Raw genomic sequence first — 21,403 nt, 5'->3', positions numbered from 1 at the left:
CTTTCACAGAAGGTCTAGAAACGCAGGGGAGAAAAAGCAAGTTTCAAGATTACCTTTCTTCAATTCCATTCTCTACACTAGCCACACCAGTTATCTATCAACACCTTTCCTTAGTGTCCATGAGCTGTCTTTACTGCTGTTTCCGAAGACCCCTTGTTTGTGCCTCTTTTCTGTTTCTTTGCTTCTTAGAAAATGGCTCTGTGATATGCTATGTCACACAATCTCTCTTGAACAGGTGCTAATACTTTAAACTAGCCTGTACAAAAAAAGTTGTGTTTTATTATAGGACCAATTTTTTTAAATACACAGAAGTAACGTTTCTTCACAGAGATGCTAAGCAGACCCACAAGTTTCCAAATGGACTGAAATAGAATTATAGTAACTACTAAAATTAGGTAAAAAGTCAAAAAAGGGGAGGCTGAATGCCTCTCAAACCAGGACTCTACCCCTACCCAGATCTGTGACACCGAGATTAGGGGTGTACACTTCAGCTCAGGGATCCAGTCCCAGTGCCTTTGAACAGCATTTACAATCAGGTCTTCTTTAGGAATGTACTTGATACTTTACAACCTGCTCACAGTCCCTGTAGTAAAGATACACACTGACTTATTTGAGGCTTTACAGGATAAAAAATAAAATCATAAAGTATGAGAGCAAGAATGTTTCTCAGGAATTATTTAGTCCAACCCCCTCATTTCTCTCCCAAGAATACCAAAACAAATGATTAAAGTGACTTTCTAGTCACAGAGCTAGTGGGAGAAATTAGATTTTATTTTCATTACTACTTTCCACTCTTCTACAAAGTACTAAATATGATCACTACTCAGGCAATTGACAGCTATCATCACATGTTCTGGCATCATTTAGATGTAAACTTGTGCAACACATCCAAGGTGTAATAAACAACAAGCACAAATATAAACAGGTCACATTAACATGACTTAGGAGAAAAAAATACACCCAAGATCACAACATGTCCTACCAAGTTCAAAATGTCTCATAGTGCAATCCCAAGAATCAGTTTGCAGCACTTAACCATCATCCCAAAATAAAATTCTGAGAGCATTTCTTGCTGGTAATTTAGATTTTAAATGGTTTTAGGTTCATAGTTATTAAGCCATATAACTGCAATCTTGCCCTAAACACCACTGTGTCCAATGTATTTTTAGCCCTTCCTATGTAAAAGTTACTTATACCTAAGTAACCCCTAAATAATAAAACTCTAGGTGATAGTTTTCCAAACTTAATAACAGTAAATATCAGAAAACAATGTTTAGCTATACAAATCAGAAATATATTCACACATTGGTATATTTATATACTGTGCATCTAAAAGGAGCTGTTTGTGTCCCCCCAAATGGTTACTCTCTGGCAAATCTAATCCAAGTAACTAAAGTCAGGAATTACTGGAACTGATACAGTAACTTTATTTTTACTTTGCCTGAGTAACACAAACACCTAGGAAACTCACTTGAAAAAGAGTTACTGTAATTTTAACCACTTATAGAACATTCTTCTTTTCTGTCTAAAAGTGATTCTTCTCCTTGTTTTTTTCACAAGTCTCCTAGGGATCTGAACACCACAAACTTTACTCTCTAATCAAAAGGAGAGTTGTTAACCTTGACATTTTATGGTCACTCTTTGAAAAGGGCAAATTAAATTTTAGTTTTGCTTTTTAATTAAAACGGTAATTACTCCCACCACCACCACAGAGTGGAGATGAAAAATTTGTCACAGGCTCCCTAATAATAGGCACAATGGAATCATCTTGGTAAGAAATGTAAAGAACACTATTGCATTACAAAACCCTGAGTCATCCCCAGTTTACTCAGCAGATTTGGATAAACACTGGAGTGGGACACTTCAGTGACTTATGTCTTATGTGTTCACCCATTCATACCTCCATGAATAAACATACAATGTTAACAGATTTCATATACAGTTAACTAAATAAGATACAGCAAAAATTCTTTTAAAAAGTTCTGACACAGTGAAGATGCCCATCTAGCAAATAAACTGTATTTTATTCGTTTTCCTTTCATTTCAAATGCACTACAGTTCGCAGGCAAGTTATGCAAAAAGAAAGAAAAGGAAAGAAAGAAAGAAAGAAAGAAAGAAAGAAAGAAAGAAAGAAAGAAAGAAAGAAAGAGAGAGAGAAAGAAAGAAAGAGAGAGAAAGAAAGAAAGAAAGAAAGAAAGAAAGAAAGAAAAAGAAAGGAAGGAAGAAAGAAAGAAAGAAAAAGAAAGAAAGAAAGAAAGAAAGAAAGAAAGAAAGAAAGAAAGAAACCCCATAAAAACAACCAAGAAATGATTAAAATATAAAACTCGTGAAACTGATTTCGGTAATCGACATTCATCTCAGCGACTCAAAATTAACACATGCCCGATACTAATAACGACCAGGACAACCTTTACTGATCTCTTCCTTGGTATGGTACATTTCCAAACAGGAGCAATGTACATTTTCCCTAAGTTCTAAGACTGAACCTTCTTGACATTAACTTCTAGTATACAGCCCAAGTGTACGCTGAAGGCTGATTTTAAAACAATCTTTTCAATCAAATGCACAAAGACTAAGCAGGTCCCCCAAAAAGTACAACCTAGAAGTTCCCTAAGGCCTCTTTCCCATTCCGAAAGTTACTGAACATGAATTGAGAGATATGAAGAGGCGGGGATCACAGGGGAAGAAGGAACCGAGGAAACTAGAAGTCAAAGAGTTGTTCCCCCAAAGGCGAACCTCTTCTGCACTCCTTCCCACAGGAACACAGATCCAATGAGGGCCCTTGGGGGTCCGCTCCTCGCTTTCCCCGGGGACGCCGCAGGTCCGAGGACAACAATCCGAACGGAGGAAGCAGAGGACCGGTGAGCACTGGGAGGTCCCGCAGGAAAGCGGCAGGCAGGTTTGAGCGCTTTCCCAGGCGACCCTGGGACGAACGCACGAGGACCACCGGCTCCAGCTCCGGCAGAGCTGAGAGTCCAGCCATCGGCAGCGGACAAAGAGCCTCCCCCCGATCCCCGGACTTCGCCCCTGGCCCACCCGGCAGGCCCGGTCACACACTTACGTGGAGAGTTTCCTGGTCCAGAAGAGGCCCCCGGGCCACAACTCTTGGAGTTGCACGGCCCGGCCCAGGTTGCTTTTGATCTGGGCCAGCTGCAAGTCGGACTCGGCGTCCAGCCGCTCGGCGTAGGGCAGCAGCTTGTTGTAGACAATCTCCTTCTGCGGGACGAAGGTCCGCGGGCCCGGCCCGGGACGCCCGCCCGGCTCTGGCGGATCCCCGCCGCCCGCCCGCTCGGCCGGCTCCATGAGCCCCGGGACACCCTCCCACCCCCTCCCACCCGAACCCACCCCGACACCCACCCCTCTCCGGGCTCCGCCTCCTCCGCGTCGTCGTCGCCCTGAGGCCGCCGGCGGCCCGTCGCCCTGTGCCCGATCGCTGGGCCCCCTCCCCTGGCCGGCGCACGGCTAGCCCCGCGCAGTCCCGGTTCGTTGGCGGCGGCAGCGGCCGCTCTGTTCTCCCCGCACCAGCTCGGCTGGTGACGCTGCAGCCACCGGCCCGGAGGTTCCGGAGGGGCCTCAAGCCACTTCCGGGGCGGGGCGACGGAGTCGAAGGAGGTGGTGCCGGGGGGGCGGGGCGACGGAGTCGAAGGAGGTGGTGCCGGGGGGGGGGGCAGAGTGGGGGGGCGGGGCGACAGAGTCGAAGGAGGTGGTGCCGGGGGGGGCGGGGCGACGGAGTCGAAGGAGGTGGTGCCGGGGGGGCGGGGCGACGGAGTCGAAGGAGGTGGTGCCGGGGGGGCGGGCGACGGAGTCGAAGGAGGTGGTGCCGGGAGGGGGGGGCGGCGGAGCGGGGGGGTGGGAGCTGCGCCTCAGCTTGCGGTGGGCCGGGCTCGGAGCCCCCACCCCCGCCCCGAGCGTCGGGCTGGCCCACCGGAAACACGAGGCCGAGTTCCAAGCTATTGTCCTTCCTTCCCGGGGTCGTGCGTTTCCCTGCGTCTTCCTCTCGGAACCCGCAGTCGCGGTGGCCTCTGGCAGGGCTGCGGGCCTAGCCCCCCGAGCCATGTGTGGAAAAGTCTAGGTACTCTCTATCCATCCCACGTGTTATTTATAGAGTTGGGTTTTGTGTTGTTGTTTTTTTACTCTGTTCCCTTTAAGCCTTCATCTTTCTGGTATTCTAGCTGCCCCCGTTCCAGAAATGAACACATTCAAATACTATATAATTGAACTATATTGTGTGTCAAACGCTTCCTTTGTCCATAAAGATGGAACGTTGAAGAGCTTGAGGTTTCTGCCCTGCGGGAATTTAGTCAAACTGAGCTATAGACTAAAGAATAAGCAATTAAAAGACAATACTCTTAAATTGCTAGATAAGTACAGGATGCCTTGGGAACACCTAAAGAGGTGTTCAAGCTGAGGGGGCTGGGGCGGGTGTCCGGTAGTTTACTAGACCTGACCCATTAGTTGAGCAGAGTTTAGAAAAAGGAAGGAGACGCTAAATTTCACCTGAAGGAACAACTCGAGAGGCTTCAGGCATGCTCTCCAGAACTCGAGCAAGTTCAGAATGGCTGAAGATTGCTTGCAAGACGGGAGTAGAGAATTGAGACTGAGAAGGAGATGTTAGGGACTTTCTAGAACTTGATCCTAAAGGCAATAGGAAAGGCTGAAAGACTTTAAGGATAGGGGTGGCATGCTAAAATTTACATTTTTGAAGAATCACTCTGGCTTTGTATGAACAGAACAGACATGATTGGACACTGGAGGATCCCTTAAGATATGACACGATGGCCTGGATGTCAGTTGAAATGATTTTAGAGCTGCTGTATTTCAGCAAGTAGAATGGCCTGGGCTTGGTAGCTGATTGAATATTAATAGTGAGAGAGAGGGGAAGAGACAATGATGTTCAATTTCTGGTTTGGGAAGCTGGGTAAATAGGGAATGTTAGGTTTGGGTTCAGGGCTCCTTTAAATCGAAAGCACCTTTAAACTCAAATTCCCCTCACCCAACCTCCCACTAGGGCAACTTCTTTATTAAGCATCTCACCCAACCTCCCACTCCACTTAAGCAACTCCCCCCATCCTGGGAAGGTTCTGGGAAATGTCCTTGGGACAAGGCCGTCAGGAGGGACCTGAGGATTGGGAAAGGACGACAGTCTGTGACCAAAAGCAACAAACCCCGATATGCTAATCTGAGCATGTCCAGTTGCAGGCAACCTCATGTCAGCAAATGCCTGCAGCAACCCCTGTATCAGACACCCCCTTCCTGCACCTCTCTGCTGATACCACTGGGGTCTCAGCCCCTCTGTTGTACAGATGCCTAAATAAACTTTTAAAGCTCATCGGGCCTGAGTGTCCCTCCTTTGGCTGGCTTATCAGGGAAGCCTTCTGCTGAAATAGAGAACGCTGCAGAAATACTGTAGCTTTGGAGGCAGAATGACTAAGGGATGATTAAGTATTTTGACATATGGATGAGGAAGGTAATCTAAACTGGGGTATAGCCCTGACCAGATAACTTGGTTGGTTAGAACTTCGTCTCGAAGTCCAGAGGTTACCTGTTCCATTAGGGCAAACAGGAACAGATCAGTGTTCCTGTTTCTCTTTCTCTTCCTCTCTCTCTAAAATCATCAAATAAAAATTTTAAAAATGGGATATAGATTAGCATAAAGGATAAACTGAGGCATACTAAAATTTTGAAGAGTTTAAGCAAAAATCTATTTCAGTTGGTCAGTGCCAAACCTGAGTTGGTTAAGGGTATTCATTGACAGAAGCCATTCGTATACTGTAGAGAAGATACAGAAGCAAAGAAAGGAAACTATTTGATTGGCTATAGCTTCAAGCCTAGTGGGCTGTTTGTGCTTGTCCTTAGTGTTTAGATTTCATAACCTTGAGGCACACCTAGATTTTGGTTTGTTTAAGTAGGCTGCCAAAGCATTAATGCCACCTCAGTCTAATGGCTCCCTTGTTTAATTCATATATAAGTATGAAAAGAATGGGGCCCTTACCAATCTCTGAGGAACCTCAGAGTTTGGGACAAAGAATAGAGAGATCACAAAGAATATTCACAAGAGACAGTCTGAGAGGGAGGACAAGGTCTAGGAAAGAGGGCATATCTGAAACCAGTGTTTCAGATGGAGGGAATGATGAACCATACAAAAGGTGAGGATCGGTCAAATGAAGTCCTGAGACGGGGTCCATGGAATGATTGATAAAGCAAATAAGAACAGTTTCAGGGGAGAAATGGAAAACAGATGACAATGATAATGCACAAATGGGAAGTAAAGAAAGGCAGCAAATGTAGACTACCTTTTTAAAGGTTTGAGTGAGAAGAACAAAAGATGAGGTAGCTGGAATAAAAAAGGAATTTCTGAGGGTGGGACATCCCAGCCCCGCCCCCCAAAATATATATATTATATAAAATATATATTTTTTGACAGAGACAGAAAGAGAGTCACAGAGAAGGACAGATAAGGACAGTCAGGAAGGGAGGGAGATGAGAAGCATCAATTCTTTGTTGCAGCTCCTTAGTTGTTCATTGATTGCTTTCTCATATGTGCTTTGATGGGGGGTAGGGGGGAGCAGGCTGTAGCGAAACAGAATCTGTAGAGAAACAGAATCGCTTGGCACTTAAGCCTGGAAGCATGAATTCACTGTCATCTGTCTGCACAATTTAGTGATTTTTCTTCAATAATGTTTAGCAGCCCAGGATTGTGTACATACAGGCTGGTATGATAGAATGACAAAGGAGTAAGGGAATGTTATATATGTTGTTGGTGATGATGGCAGTGGTGTTTACCATTTGTTGAGCACTTCTCTCAGCCAGTGCTTTACCCACATTATCTCATTGGATTCTCTTCTCTAAATCGATATAATTAAATTGATAACATTTGTAAGAAAGTAGTTAACGTTTAAGTTGTTTGGAATTGTAGGGGTGGAAAATAATTTTTCTTCTACTCTTCTGTTTTTCTGGCTGTTCTAACAATCAACATTGACATGGGACAGATTAATAGGAGAAAATAACCAAATATATTATTTATGTACATACGGGGTTCCATAAGGATATGGGATTCAAAGACAAATTGAGCAGTTGAGGTTTATATGCCATTCTAGACTAAAGTGGGGAGGGAAGTTGTGGTCTGAGGCTTCAAAGGGGAAGAAGGCAAACCACATGAAGATGGAAAAGCAAATGTTTGGTAAACAAATATTTGTTGGGCCATCTTTAACAATGGGACACAGAGGACTTTGATTTAATTCTGATTAAACTGTATCTATAATAATATCTCTCTTCCTGGAGCAGGTCCTTTGTCTAAAATTTTTTTTGGCATTTGGGTGGGAAGGTAAAAAGTTCTTCTGGAGTCTTTTGTTTCTTAAAAATAATCAGCTTAAAATAATTGGTACCCCAAACTGGCAAAATTTTGGGGTGACAAACTGTTCCCCTCAAAGTCAAAGTGAAGAGGACTGATAGGCAAAGAGTAGAGAGGTCAGGGACTCAGATCCTGATCAGGTACAAGGACAATATGAAAGGATTAGCCTAGCATGGGATCTCGAAAAACAGGAATGTTTGGGTTTACTATTTCAAAGAAGCAGTTCCAGGTCATATCAGGTGAGAGTGGATATCTGAACTGGAAAAGAAGAAAGAATTATTGGAGCAAAAGAGATGAAGTCTCTTCATGTTTTTCTGTGTGGAATTCAGGGGAAAAAAAATAGGGAAACCCCTTCAAGTGAGAAAGTTGGAAGACCTTAAATTTCTCTGGGTGGCATAACACTCGGGAACAAAATTTTTGTTGCATCCACAAAAACACTTGTTCTTACCTAATTCGAGTGTGCTGATCTCAAATCTGACATTAGTTTTTCTCTGTAAGCTATAGTTTTTTTTGCAATTCAAGATTTTAAGTTTTCATCTTACTGTAAAATTTTCAACATTTAGTTTAACATAATGAAGTAGAATGTCTTCTTGGGCATCATCCTTGTGAAAATATAATAATTTATATAATGCAGTAAATACACTAATACACTAAAAGATATGATTGCTCAGAATTTGTGTATAATTTTGAAATAGAACATTAAAACACTTATTTTAATCATAAAATTTGTGCAAAACATTTAAATTCTATTCAGGCAAAAATTTGTGTTTGCAGCTCTTGCATTAGTGTACTTGTTGAGAACAATGTCATTTGATGCTCCTGTAGTAGTCTGCTCATCACTAATAGCTCCAAGATTTTCAGGAAACTTATCAAGGTGACTGACTGTTCAGGAAGTGAATCTTAACGCTCATGTTACATCCAGTGTCGCAGAAAGCCAACAGCATCCTTTGAACCAGAAGTTCATAGTTTTCTGCTTTTTTGTTGCCAAGGAAGTTCTTTGTAACTGCCACAAAAGACTGCCATGCTGCTATCTCCTCCGTTCATCTTCCTGGCAAATTCTTCCTCATGTATAAGGGTTCAAATTTGAGGTCCATCGAATACACTGCTTTTTTCTTCTCGAAAGACAAGGCAGGAAAAGCAGAAATAATATGTTGAAAGCATTTACTTTCTCTATTCAAAACCTGAACAAACTGCTTCATTAAGCCAAGTTTGATGTGAAGTGGGGGGAAAATTATCCTATCTCGATTAACTACAGGTTCATTCACAATATTTTGCATCCCTACTTCCAGAGCTTCATATTTTCAGCTACTCCTTCTGTGTTCTGTGTTTCTCCCGAGCTTGGCTGTCCCACAAACACAGAAAGCAAGGATACTTTGTGAAACCTCTCTGTTGTCCTAGCAGGAAATTTACCATTTTAAGATCCACACAAATGATCCAGTTATGTTCCTCATACTTCAGAAAGTCGAGGACAATTTTTATGTCATTATAATCTTCTCGCAGATGAGTTGAATAACCGATTGGAACCGCTGCATAAACATTACTGTTGTGTAGGAGAACACATTTCAGACTCGTTTAGAGCTGTCAAGAAATAGCTGCCATTCTGTTGGACTGTAAGTGGTAACACCTAGCTGGCTGAGAAGACTACTGATATCATGACAGTAAACAAAGTATTTGTCTTTGGAAAAAAAGTCCACAAAAATTAGTTCATGTTTCCTGAAATGGGATACTGTAGTTGACCGGTGAAGTACATTCTTTTTTTGAAGCCTGGCGGCTACTAACTCAGCTGCTTTCTTTGATAGGCCCAAATCTCTTACTAAGTCATTCAATTCGGGTAGGCTAAACTGCTGAGGGGTTAATGACTGCTTGGCATCCGAAGAAGACCCTTCAGATTCTACAACCATTTCCTCATGCATCTTATCAAAATACACTTGATCACCATGTTCACTTTCTTCATCCTTAGAAAAAATAAAACCATTGAAAACTGGAACCAAGAGTGTCTCAGAGTGTGGGATAGGTCGTATTGCTGAAGGAATATTAGGATATGCGATCATATGCCATTTTTTCTTGCCAATGCCCTTTGTATGGATCAGACAGAAATAATAGTCACTGCTGTGGTCCTTAGGTTCACACCAAACCATGGGAATACCAAAAGGCATTCCTTTGCATTTTCCTTTTGTCCAGTCATGAAGCATTTCCTCACAACTATGACACACAATATGAGGAGCCCAATTCTTGTCTCGATTGCCAAGGGGAACTTGAAAATAGGCAATATATGCACATGTCACAAATGATGAAATATTGCGCCTTTGACATTGAAGTGTGTAACAGCCACATATATAACAGAAGGTGTCAGGACTATTCTTACATTTACGCCTACTTGAAGAAGCCATGATTCAATCTTAAAACAAAATAAGAGGGTGTTTTTATCAGATAATAATTTTTTACATTTAAAAACAACTACAATTATGTAAAAGTGATGTTTGTAAAACATTAATTGCCTTGTGGTTCTGTTCAATCCAAGAGTTGTTGCCCTTTAACTCCAATTTAAAAACCAATCCATGCCATTAACTGTAACAAAAAGAAATTAAAATTGCATAAAAACTAGAGCATGCACCAAAAAACGGATTTCAGATTTCGAATCAGCGATGCAGAAATATATAGAAAAAGTTCTAAAACCTCATGCAAAAATGAAAAAAAATTGTTGCCCAGTGTAATCTACTCATCCCTGAAGAAAGTAACCCAAAACCTGGGTTACTTTTTTCCTCAGAATAACTCCCAAGCATTTTGCATCTCTTGGAGCCCAGAATACTCTGCCAAAGATAATAATAGCCCAGACTGACCCGTAGTGGTGCAGTGGATAGGGTGTCGACCCAGAATGCTGAGGCCCTTGGTTCAAAACCCCAAGGTCACCAGCTTGAGCTTGGGCTCCTAGGTTGAGGATTGCCAGCTTGAGTACAGGGTTTCCAGCTTGAAGCCCAAGATCGCTGGCTTGAGCAGGGGGTCACTGGCTTGACTTGAGCCCCCTTTTCCCATCAAGGCACAGCACACATGAGAAGCAATTAATGAACAACTAAGCTGATGCAACAAGAGTTAATGCATCTCATATCTCTTCTTCCTCTCTCTCTCCCTGCTTGTCTCTCTCTTTCTCTCAGAAAGTTTAAAAAAAAGAAAAGAAAACAGCGCATTATTCTATCAGTTAGACGCTGAGGTAGACATACTTCTTATCAGACCCCTGGAAGTAGCTGACTGTAACCACCCTTCTTGGAAAACCCAGAAAATATAGTATTCCTTCATGGAAAATATTCTGAAGAGAGAGGCTTCTCCCCAAGCTGCAGGAATTGGAAAGGATAATTATCAATCAAGTATTTATGTCTCTGATGTACTTCGTGGTCCACTACTTGGTAGTGGACAAAATGTCAGGTTGTTAGTTTCATGCCTTCGCCTGCCTTACTTTTTTCTATATGTGATCTATTTAGGGCTGAGGATATATTGGCAAGTGGATGAATCTCTGTTGCCAGAGCATAATCTTTGAAAGTACAGGGGGTCCTCGGGTTACGACAGTCTCGACATACAACGTTTTGAGATTACGATGCTCATGCCCATAAAAGCTTTAAAAAGTTGAGATGTGAGTGTTTCGGCTTACTCCATTAGTGTCATATTTATGGACTACGTGGGTGAACTAGTTCCAGACTAGGCTGGAACAATTCTTTAAGAAGGTAGAGAGGCCTGCAACAGATTCTGTACCCTCTACATCAGCTGCTTCTCGAGATGAAACACCTGTAGTACAGGTAGAATCATCTCCAGCATCTCCTGCATGTTCCTTAGACAATCCTGATTCATCTGAATTATTTTTCTAGTTCCTATACAATTTTCAAGTTTTGACTACTTCATTCAAAAACTTTTTATCCAGTCATAGTATCCACTTCACTCATTTTATTTGAACTGAAGTAAATGAACTTCACTTTTTTTTAAGTTCAATTTTTAATAGGGAAGAAATCACAGCTAAAGAAATCAATTTTTCTATTATTATTTTTTTTGTTAGGTATTTTGTCATTTCATTACAATAAAACTTGATGTGGGCTTTCTTTTTATTAATCTTGCAGGAAGAGGATTTGTGTTTCTTAAAAAGGGATTCATATCATTTAACAATCCTGCAAAATTTTCATCTATTATCTTTTCACATTTTTTTAGTTTTTTTCTGATAGAATTCCCATTAGACATGTACCTTCTCACTTCAATTTTCATATTTCTTACTTATATTTTCCAAGTCTTTGTCTTTCTATCTCATTCTGGATAATTTTATCAGGTCTGTTTCTGGTTCTGAGAATTTTTTGTTCACTTGTATCTGATCTACTGTTTAACTTGACGATTGATCTTCTAATTCCAAGGATTATATTTTTAATTTTAGAAGTCCTTTACTTCTTTGACAAATCTGCCTATTTTATTTATCATTGAGTTTTATTTTTTATGGCTCTGATGACTTCTTTAATTAATTAATTATTATTATTGGGCCCTGGCCGGTTGGCTCAGTGGTAGAGCGTCGGCCTGGCGTGCAGAAGTCCCGGGTTCGATTCCCGGCCAGGGCACACAGGAGAAGCGCCCATCTGCTTCTCCACTCCTCCCCCTCTCCTTCCTCTCTGTCTCTCTCTTCCCCTCCCGCAGCCGAGGCTCCATTGGAGCAAAGATGGCCCGGGCGCTGGGGATGGATCTTTGGCCTCTGCCCCAGGCGCTAGAGTGGCTCTGGTCGCAACAGAGCGACGCCCCGGAGGGGCAGAGCATCGCCCCCTGGTGGGCAAAGCGTCGCCCCCTGGTGGGCGTGCCGGATGGATCCCGGTCGGGCGCATGCGGGACTCTGTCTGACTGTCTCTCCCTGTTTCCAGCTTCAGAAAAATACAAAAAAAATAAATAAATTATTATTATTATTTTTCTAAGTGAGAGAGGGGGAGATAGGCTCCGGCATATGCCCCGACCAGGATCCACCTGGCAACCCCATCTTGGGCTGATGCTCAAATCAACCGAGCTATCCTGAGCACCTGGAGCCACACTTGAACCAGTCAAGCCACTGGCTGAAAAAGGAAGAGGGAAGGGGGAGAGGGAGGGAAGGAGAAGCAGATGCCCACTTCTCACGTGTGCCCTAACCAGGAATCAAACCCAGGACAACCACATGCTGGGCTGACACTCTATCCACTGAGCCAACTGGCCAGGGCCACCTTCCTTAATTATTTAGAAATAATTATTTCTGACAGTAATATTTTGGACATACTTTCTATTGTCTCAGATTCTTAGAGGTGCTATTCTGTTGACTTTTGTTCATGGTGAATCATTAACTTGTGCTTCATAATTTTTTATGTTATTCAGATAGCTTTTTTATTCTGTGGGAATCCCATGTAACCCAAAGTAAATTCCGTTTGTTTGTTTCCTTGCACCAGATCCAGAGTGTCACAGGTCCAGTGCCAATCAATATTTATGTTCATTTTTCATCTACTGTAAATTTGGATATTTATTGCATGTTAGGTACAGGTCTGGGAATTCAAGCCTTGGAGAGTTCTGCTTTTATGCATTATTTTACTCCCAACTCCCAAGTCCAAGGCTTCAACTTCCGTCTCTGAGTAGATACTAAAACCCAACTTGATTGCTATTTCCAGATCCAGTAGCTCTCCCTGAAAGTTGATGCAGTGTCAATGTAAAACCGTCCAAACCTGTAAGAATTTCTATGAGTTTATTTGAGCAGCAAGCAAAATCTTAACGATTGAGAAAATGCTTCAGAAAAATGGCAGTTTTACCACTTATTTTGTACATCAGATTCAAAAGGGGGAAGATATAAGGTGTTACATGAAATCCACCGCTGAGAGGGAAGTGATAGAAAGCAAAACTGGAAAATCTTTGGGATTAGATAAAAAGTAAAAGGAATACACACATACTTCTTTGCGTAGGTGGGTATAGGCTAGTTAACAATTAACATGATAATAACAATGAGGGGGCTTGTGCCTCTGCTCCGGTGTGGTGGTTGTGCCTTTACATTCCAAAGGCATGCTATCTTAAGTGCCAAAAGGACAATAGTCAGGCTTCGTTAAGGTGAAGATTAACCTTTGTCAGGGAAAAATACTGTCCTAGGACTTGACTACCTACCAAGAACTGCTTTTAGTTTAGAAAGTTTTGATTTCAAATCACCCTGTGTGGTTACTTTAGGTCTCTGAGTCTGAAAAGCTGCTATGCAGACCTCCGCTGAGTTTGCCAGGTTTAGTATATGGCCCCTTTTTCATCTACTAGAGTTAACTCACACACTATTTTCACTTTTCTTCCTTCTTTGTGTCTGGCATTTGGAAGTTTTCCTTTTCTTTGTGTGAGGTCAATAATCGCAGGTTATTGCTTGTTCTTGTTATGTCTAATGTTTAATAAGGCATTCCTCTATAAGAGGGTTTCTACATTTGCTCAAGCTGCTGTGCTACCGAAACTGAAGACCTTTCAAGAATGAACTTCTAACTCTAAAATATTAGACATCAGACATCATTGGCATCAAAACAGAGTAATTGTAGGGTATTAAGAGTTTTTTCTTAAAAAAAAAAAGTTTTCTCTAGCATCCGTATAAAAAGCTTATTGCCCTGGCCAGGTGACTCAGTGGTTAGAGTGTCCTCTCAATTCAACAAGGTTGCAGATATTGATCCCCAGTCAGGGCACACACAAGAGTCAACCAATGAATACATAAATAAGTAGAATAACAAATCAGTGTTTCTCTCTATTTGTCTGTCTGTCTGTCTGTCTGTCTCTTTCTCTCTCCCTCTTTCTTGTCCTCTCTCTCACTAAAATTGATTTAATGAGAGAGAAAGGGAAAGAGAGAGAGAAAAAAAGAGAAATGGGAACATCAGTCTGTTCCTGTATGTGCCCCGACCAGAGATCGAACTGGCAACCACCGCACTTCCCAATGACGCTCTAACCGACTGAATTATCCAGCTAGCACCTAAATTAAAAATATTTTAAAAATAAAAATAAAAAATTTATTTATTACTTTGTTGGGCAGATAAAATATATTATGCTCACTTTGTTAAAGATGGTGCTGCCCATGTGGGAGCCCGTCGCCCAGGTGTGTGTTGGGGGCGGGCTGTGGGCAGACAGGATCCTTGTAGTCTGGGGCTTGGTTTTGGGACTAAGCCTTTCCTACCCTTTTTGACGTGGGGTGGTGCACTCTTATGAGGAATCCCCTTATGCCTCAGATAAGTGACTTTGTATCAGAGACTTCCTTGTTTGTATATTGGATTAAAGGTTTTCATTTCTACACCATAAAGTGGGGCAGACCGGGAGCTTGCTCTCTCTTGGTTCCTGAGATTAGCATTAGAGAGGAGAGCAGAGAAGGCCATGTGGAGGAGGCCAGGAGAAGCAGCCAAGATGGCAGAGTGCTGAAGGAAAAGCCAGTTTGTGCAGAGTTTGTGCAGGGAGAAGGAAGGAGATGGGGAACAGAGGTGAATAAGTCTGGTGAGCTAGAAACCTTTGATTCTAGGAAACTCAGATAAGTCAGTAGCTTTGTGAGCACTGAATGAGTGGGTTTTGGAGCCCAGTGTGTGTTTTTACTTGCCGCCGGGTGCAAGCTAGGATTAAAGCTAGTGGCCCACCAGTTCTTGGCTCTGTTGTTTCATTACCATCTGTCCTAATCCAATGCGAACCTGCATGGGCCAGGTGGCTATGATGGTGGCTGTGGCTACTGGCTTCACATACTTTTAAAATACTTATTTAATATTTAAATGCAAAATATTTTTTGCACCACTAAAACTCTTTGTGTTTCTTCTTTGTGAATATTGCAGGAGATCACAGCTTCCCTCATAGTCAAATATAGTAAAAAGATGTATTTTTTAATAGTAGTTGGAAAAATTAACAATAGAGTCAGTGAAGAGCTAATAACCATTACACAAAGAGAATGTGCACTCTTTCCGCCTACCTCGGGTTTTTATATGTGTAAAAAGAATGGGCCTTGTTCATAGGCTGAGAATAGAGCTGTCTGCATGACTGATCTGAATAGCCAGTGAGACATTCACACTTTATCTGATGCTTGCAATGCTGCTACCTTTTGAAATTGTTTTTTTTTAGTAACCAGAATTTATTTTGAAATTTACAGACTCATAAGAGGGGTAATATATCAAACCCCTACTTCTCCACAGTGAATTATATATCCATTAATTCTGTACCATGTACTGACTGTCCTCTGAGTGCCAAGTTTAAGATCATAAAATGAATGACATAGTACTTGTCTACAAGGAGTTCACTGTCTAGTGAATTGACAGACAAGTAAACAGATAAAACTGTAACCAAATGTCACCTGGAATGTTCATTCTTAAGATCTCTAGATAAAGTGCCACAATTGCAAGTTGATACTTCTCATCTCTCTCCCTTCCTTTCTCCTTCTCTCTCTCTCTCTCTCTCTCTCTCTCACTTGAAAAAAAAAAAATCTCTAGATAAAACTACAGCAGGTCCTCAATGTCATTTAGCTATAATGTTGATGAGATGCCATAAGAGCTTAATTCTTGTTTATAACAATTAGCCTATAGTAAAAAAATTTTTTTTAAATATACAATTGTTCTCTTAAAGGTACAATCTGTTGATGATATTAATTGAAGACTTACTATAATTCAAACCCCTGATATGGACTGAAAAAGTCAATTCCTTATCTAATAATTCTGTTAACTTTGGAGGATGAGGGCTTATACTATTTTTATAGCCACTCTCAGCTCTAAACTTTAGCTTCTGCTAAACGATTTCTGTTGAGTCATCATCTTGCCACATGGCTTATGTTTTCCTGTTTTAGTAATACTTTAACCCAAACATGGAACCTGGCTTTTTTTCTCTTACTTTACACAATTTCAATACAGCAAACCATCCATACAAAGTCTTGTATGTGTGTATGTAAATAAAATGTAGCCAGGTTCGAGGTGAGAACAGGTTTATATGTTAGAAATACAAACAACATAAAATTTAACATAAAATATTTCTTTTTCCTAAAAGATCCATTTCACTGTAGTTCCTGGTATTCTGGAGCTCACTGTTTAGTGGAACAGGCAGACATAAAACAACTCATTCTATAGGTATTTAATTATAATTTTGTTAAAACTTTTAATAGAATAAAGAGTGCTATGATTGTGTACAGGGGGACCAAGAAAGAATGTTTTATTGGGTAGCAGTTAAAAATAGGAATGAAATGACTAAGTCTTTAACCAAATAGTTCTTTATTAGCTCAAAACGACTTTAATGTAACAATTTCCCAAATTACTCTACCTCTAAACAGCTGAAACTCAATGACCAACTAAGCTCATCAGCCAAATACACACAGAGAATATACCTCTAACATTACACTATAACTTCCGCCACCAAACAAAACAGGAAGAGTGGTTATGTTTAGCTGATAGTGCTAGTCTGTCATGTAAAGTTTCCGTTACATTCTGAAGATTAAGTTGGTATATTGGGTGACAATTCTTTTTATATACAGACACATATTTTTTTCAACACTGCCAAGACAGGAGCATCTTTCTATTTTCACAGAAGTGTCTCATGTACACAAGACATAAAGTATATTTCAAAGAAGCTTCAGCTATCTGAGGACATTTTTACTGTGTACACTGACTCTCATATATATTTTCTGAATCCCAGCTGCAGTGCTTGTCTCAGAACCACTCGGCTCCTCCTTTTAATCCCATTATTACTTTCAGTTGTGAGATGAAGATGTTCTCTTTAAAATAAACTGGTTCCTCTAAATAAAGAAATATCTAAATAGCTATTTTAGTCTCATTTTTAATCTCAAGTTAAATCACAGAAAAAATTTCAGGATGTAGAAAAATCATTGAAATCTGCAATGATCTTGGTGTTTTTCTCAACACAAAAATCATTATTATCACATTTCTTAGTTTTCTAGTGTGTGAAATAAAGTTAGACTATGCCTTTAGTACACACAATGCGGTGCTATCAATTTAATTTTTATTTGTGTAAATTTTATAATGTGTACATTTTCACGTTTTTCCAAAGTTTTCTTCTAGTAGTTGGATAATGTGGTAGGACACCTATGAGAGATAAAGGAGAAGGAAGAAGGGAAAGTTTTATAGACTTTGATGCTGAACTGTCACCTGTGAAAGAGAGCAGAGGAAACAGGATTGGAGAGAGAGAGCCTCAGACTCTAATGTAGATCTAGAGAGTTTGAGCCAACCAACCCAAGGGGAAGCTTCGGAACAAAGGTTGCCCATTAGAGAAGTCCTGCAATGGGTAGAAATGGCTAGACCCTAGTAACATTGGCATGCTCAGCTATGAGCATGCTTCACGGGAAGGGGCTTCACGGGAAGATGGTGACCTCAGCTTGAATGCTGCTATGGTAGGCCCAAAGGTACTGCTGCTGGAGGCTATTATTAACTAACGTCATTCTTCCAGCGTAAAGGCAATCCATGGCTTGCATCCTCATGCCTGCTACATCAGCTCTGTCATTGTTGCTGTCGCTCTCCTCAAACTATTCAGTTCTGTAGTTAACAAGCTCAGATTATGGATTGTGGGACAGTCTCCTAACTCTCCTCCTTTTGGCTAGCTTTTCACCTCTCTGTTAAATACTCTTCGCAGATTAATTGCCTAAAAGATCATTTTATCCTGTCAGTCCTTTGCTCAAAAACATCCAGGGTCTCCCTATTGTCCACAAAATAAAGCCCAGATACTCTAGCCTGGTACTCAAGGGCTAACACAAGACTGGCCCTCTACCTTCTATTCTGTTTTTATGTAACTTTGTGTTCTCTCTGGTCAATCCATGTGGGACCTACTTTAACATTTCTTTTCATTTCATTTACAAGTTTTTTTGTTGCTTACACAGTACCTTCTATTCCACACACCCTTTTCTTTGTCTACCCATCAAAACCCAGCTCATCTTTCAAGGCCCAGCTTGTATTCCCTAAGTTACAGACAGCAGTGCCTGACCCTTCCTTAGAAACAGTTCAGTACATCTCCCACTCCTTCATATTCTCACTTTATTACTCAAGTTTTAATGTGAGAATGCCTTTTTCCCAGCTGTACTGTCATTTCCTTTGGGATAAGAGGAACACACTGGTTTTTTGTTTTTTTGTTTTTTATACTCTGCAGTTACTCCATGATTGAATGAAGAGAGATGAATGAGGAAATAGATGGTCACGCAACATACATTACCATCTACAGAAATGCAAAAAGTAAAGGATGACATAGGGAAATACACTGGGAAGTGAAAGAGTACTCCATGTGAGGGTTTTGTGGGAATGGATGACCTTCTTCACTTTCTGTTTCTTTCTTATACACACCAGGGCAGAATTCTTCACCCCAAGTACAGAGTTGTTTAGGCTATGTATGGATGGGCTGTGGGGGGAGCGTGATGATCAAGAGTTTGTATGCACGTGCATGTGATTTTTCCGGGAATAAGATCCATAGTTTGTCTCTGTTTTTCAAAGGGTTCTCTGATCCTAAAAAGATATAAAACCAATGGACCAGAGAAGGCTGGGTTGAGTGTGGCCAGTAAGATATCATGGGTAATTTTACAGAAAATAACTTCTGAAGAATGAAGAAAGCAGAAGCCAGATCCCCAGGAATTAAGGAGTGAGTGGGTGCTGAGGAAGTGGAGTTGGCAAATATAGATTTTCCTTCCAGAAATGTATCAGTGAATGAGGAGAGATATATGATAATTTGGGAAACAGTAGGCTCAAAGGAAGGTTTTTGTTTTTTGTTTTTGGATAGAGGATACTTGAATATATTTACAAGGAAGAGGTGAAAACTGGATAATAAATAGAGAAAGTAGGTGGGGAAGTGTCTGGGTGGTCTGGTTTTATGCTGTAGCAGCATCCCCCCCAAAAACAGTGATTTAAAACTTAGCAGTTTATTTCTTGCTAATGCAAACTATGTTATAGAAAACTATCCTGTATGATGAAACTCATTGGTCCAGACTGCTTCAGTCTTTGGGCTGAAGAGAGAGAGAAAGAGATGAAGAGATATCTCCCTGCCACTAGTGAAGTAGCACGTGTTCCACTCATGTTTTATTAGCTAGACCTAATCACATGGTCACACTTAATTGGGCAGCAGGGAATGTAGAAGAACTATGAAAACGTGTTTGGTGAGCATATAATTATCTTTGCTACATGAAGGGATCAAGAAAAAAAGCAAAGGGCACCCTGAGAAGTTGAAGTGGCATTGTTTTCGAATATTTCCATGTCTTCCTACAAAAACAGAGCAAGTTGGATAGAAAAAGCTAAAACCCATGAACAACATCAATAACAAGTTTAGGTAGCAAGATATGAGCTCCCAAATATATACAGATGGGAGCACATCAGGATAGCAACAAGATTCACATGTGGGAGGAAGCAGAGGAGCCAAAACAAAACAAAACATCTTACCAAAAGATGCCCTCAAAAGATGGAGTCTTGGTGTGCAAAGTTTGGAGAGTTCATCTGAGGGTAGCAATCAAAATGGAGGAGAAGCTTTGTGGGCTCCATTTCCCAGGTGAACACAAAGGAACTATTTGATGATCAGATGGTGCTAGAATTGTCTAGGGCAGGTTGTATGCATTTTCAAAACCTACCTGAGCTCCCTTCCGGGATTAAGCCCTGCGTGAGAGAAGCGGCTAAAAAAGGACATAAGACAGACCATGTTTTATGCCTACCACAGATAGTATATTAATTATAGAAATTCTAAATCTGAAACTTTATCACCTTGTCTATTTTCCATATCAATTATAGTCATTAATATTGTCCGATCACACGTATAAGAGGGCTTGCAAAGAGATGACTTGGCACCATTACAATACTTCAATAATAAAATGCAGTCAACACAGAGACCCTACAAATCCGACCATAAACTCTCTTCCATTATATTCCCAGGGAAAATTAAAGTCTAAAGATTGAAACCCCTTACAAATTAAAGTCCAAGGAAATTAATGTCCAGTCAAATTCTCTTGCTCTTGATTTAAACTTCAAAGAAATTAATGTCCAGAGTTCATCCTTTCCACCTCATATTTCAGTCACTCCTTTTTTTCCTTTTTTTTTTCTTTTTTTAAAATATGAAATGCGGCCCTGGCAGGTTGGCTCAGTGGTAGAGCATCAGCCTGACATTTGGATGTCCTAGGTTCGATTCCCAGTCAGGGCACACAGGAGAAGCAACTATCTGCTTCTTCACCTTTCCCCTCCTTCATCTTTTTCTCTCTCAATCTTCTCCTCCTATAGCCATGGCTCAGTTGGTTCAATAGCATCGACTTGAACCTGGGCACTGAGGATGGCTCCCTGGAGCCTCTTCCTGAGGCACTAAAAATAGCTCTATTGCGAGCATGGCCCCAGAGGGGCAGAGCGTCAGTCCCAGACAGCGTTTGCCAGGTGGATCCCAGTTGGGTGCATGTGGGAGTCTGTTTCTCTATCTCCTCTCCTCTCACTTGGAAAAGAAGAAAAAAATATACATGGAATGCTTCACAAATTTGTGTGTCATCCTCACACAGGAGCCGTGCTAATTTCTACATTGGTTCAATTTTAGTAGCTGTGCTGCTCAAGCAAGCACTTCATTTTTTTTCTTTTCTTTTTTTAAATTTCTTTTTTTAAGGGGAGAGTGTGAATGCAGTCCCTCACTACCACAAATTATGCAGTTGAGTTTTCCACATTTGGAAAAATTGCAGGGGTCAGTGCATCCAGAGTGCAATGGACAAGCCTTGCCCTAGGAAAACTACCTTCATGATCAGAGGATCTCCCTTGCCAGGTAAGAGCACTTCACTATTAATTAGAGGGCTTTTCAAGGATTAAATAGGGTTGGAATTTTTTGCAAGCACTTGTAGCTTAGATAGAAATAATATGAAGTCTCTGTCTGATTTTCCAAAGGGTCCAAAAAGTCAGCACGGCACAGAAACTTATTATAGTACTGTCTCTTCACCCATCAAATGTAGAGGCTATTGCCCAATTCCTTGAGTAGTTATTTCAGGCAAAATTATGTTCCCAAAGTCTATTGATTGTTTTTTTCAAATACCAAGCCAGAGAATTTGGAGTCAGTGGTGAGAGGAAAAGGAATTTTAAATTATCTTTTTTATTTTTTATTTTACCA

General features: G+C 41.1%; 1 protein-coding gene and 2 non-coding genes across 4 annotated transcripts in view; all 3 read right to left on the bottom strand.

Annotated features, from left to right (window-relative positions):
* PSME4 (proteasome activator subunit 4) overlaps positions 1-3,313 on the bottom strand; it is a 111,845-nt gene extending 108,532 nt beyond the window's left edge. For both annotated transcript variants that reach the window (XM_066378269.1, XM_066378270.1), the window contains exon 1: positions 3,062-3,313. In XM_066378269.1, the coding sequence (XP_066234366.1) occupies positions 3,062-3,303 (242 nt within the window). In that variant the 5' untranslated portion in view covers positions 3,304-3,313. The remainder of the gene's footprint in view (positions 1-3,061) is intronic.
* Positions 3,314-20,765: 17,452 nt separating this feature from the next.
* LOC136402014 (U6 spliceosomal RNA) lies at positions 20,766-20,869 on the bottom strand. Its single transcript, XR_010750921.1, has one exon. It is a non-coding gene; the product is annotated as a U6 spliceosomal RNA (small nuclear RNA).
* Positions 20,870-20,908: 39 nt separating this feature from the next.
* Positions 20,909-21,072, bottom strand: LOC136401739 (U1 spliceosomal RNA). The gene has a single exon (XR_010750742.1). It is a non-coding gene; the product is annotated as a U1 spliceosomal RNA (small nuclear RNA).
* Between the last annotated feature and the right edge of the window lie 331 nt (positions 21,073-21,403).

This window comes from Saccopteryx leptura, chromosome 3 (genome assembly GCF_036850995.1).
Source record: "Saccopteryx leptura isolate mSacLep1 chromosome 3, mSacLep1_pri_phased_curated, whole genome shotgun sequence".
Classification (NCBI taxonomy): domain Eukaryota; kingdom Metazoa; phylum Chordata; class Mammalia; order Chiroptera; family Emballonuridae; genus Saccopteryx; species Saccopteryx leptura.
This window is presented reverse-complemented; position numbering and strand designations above follow the sequence as displayed.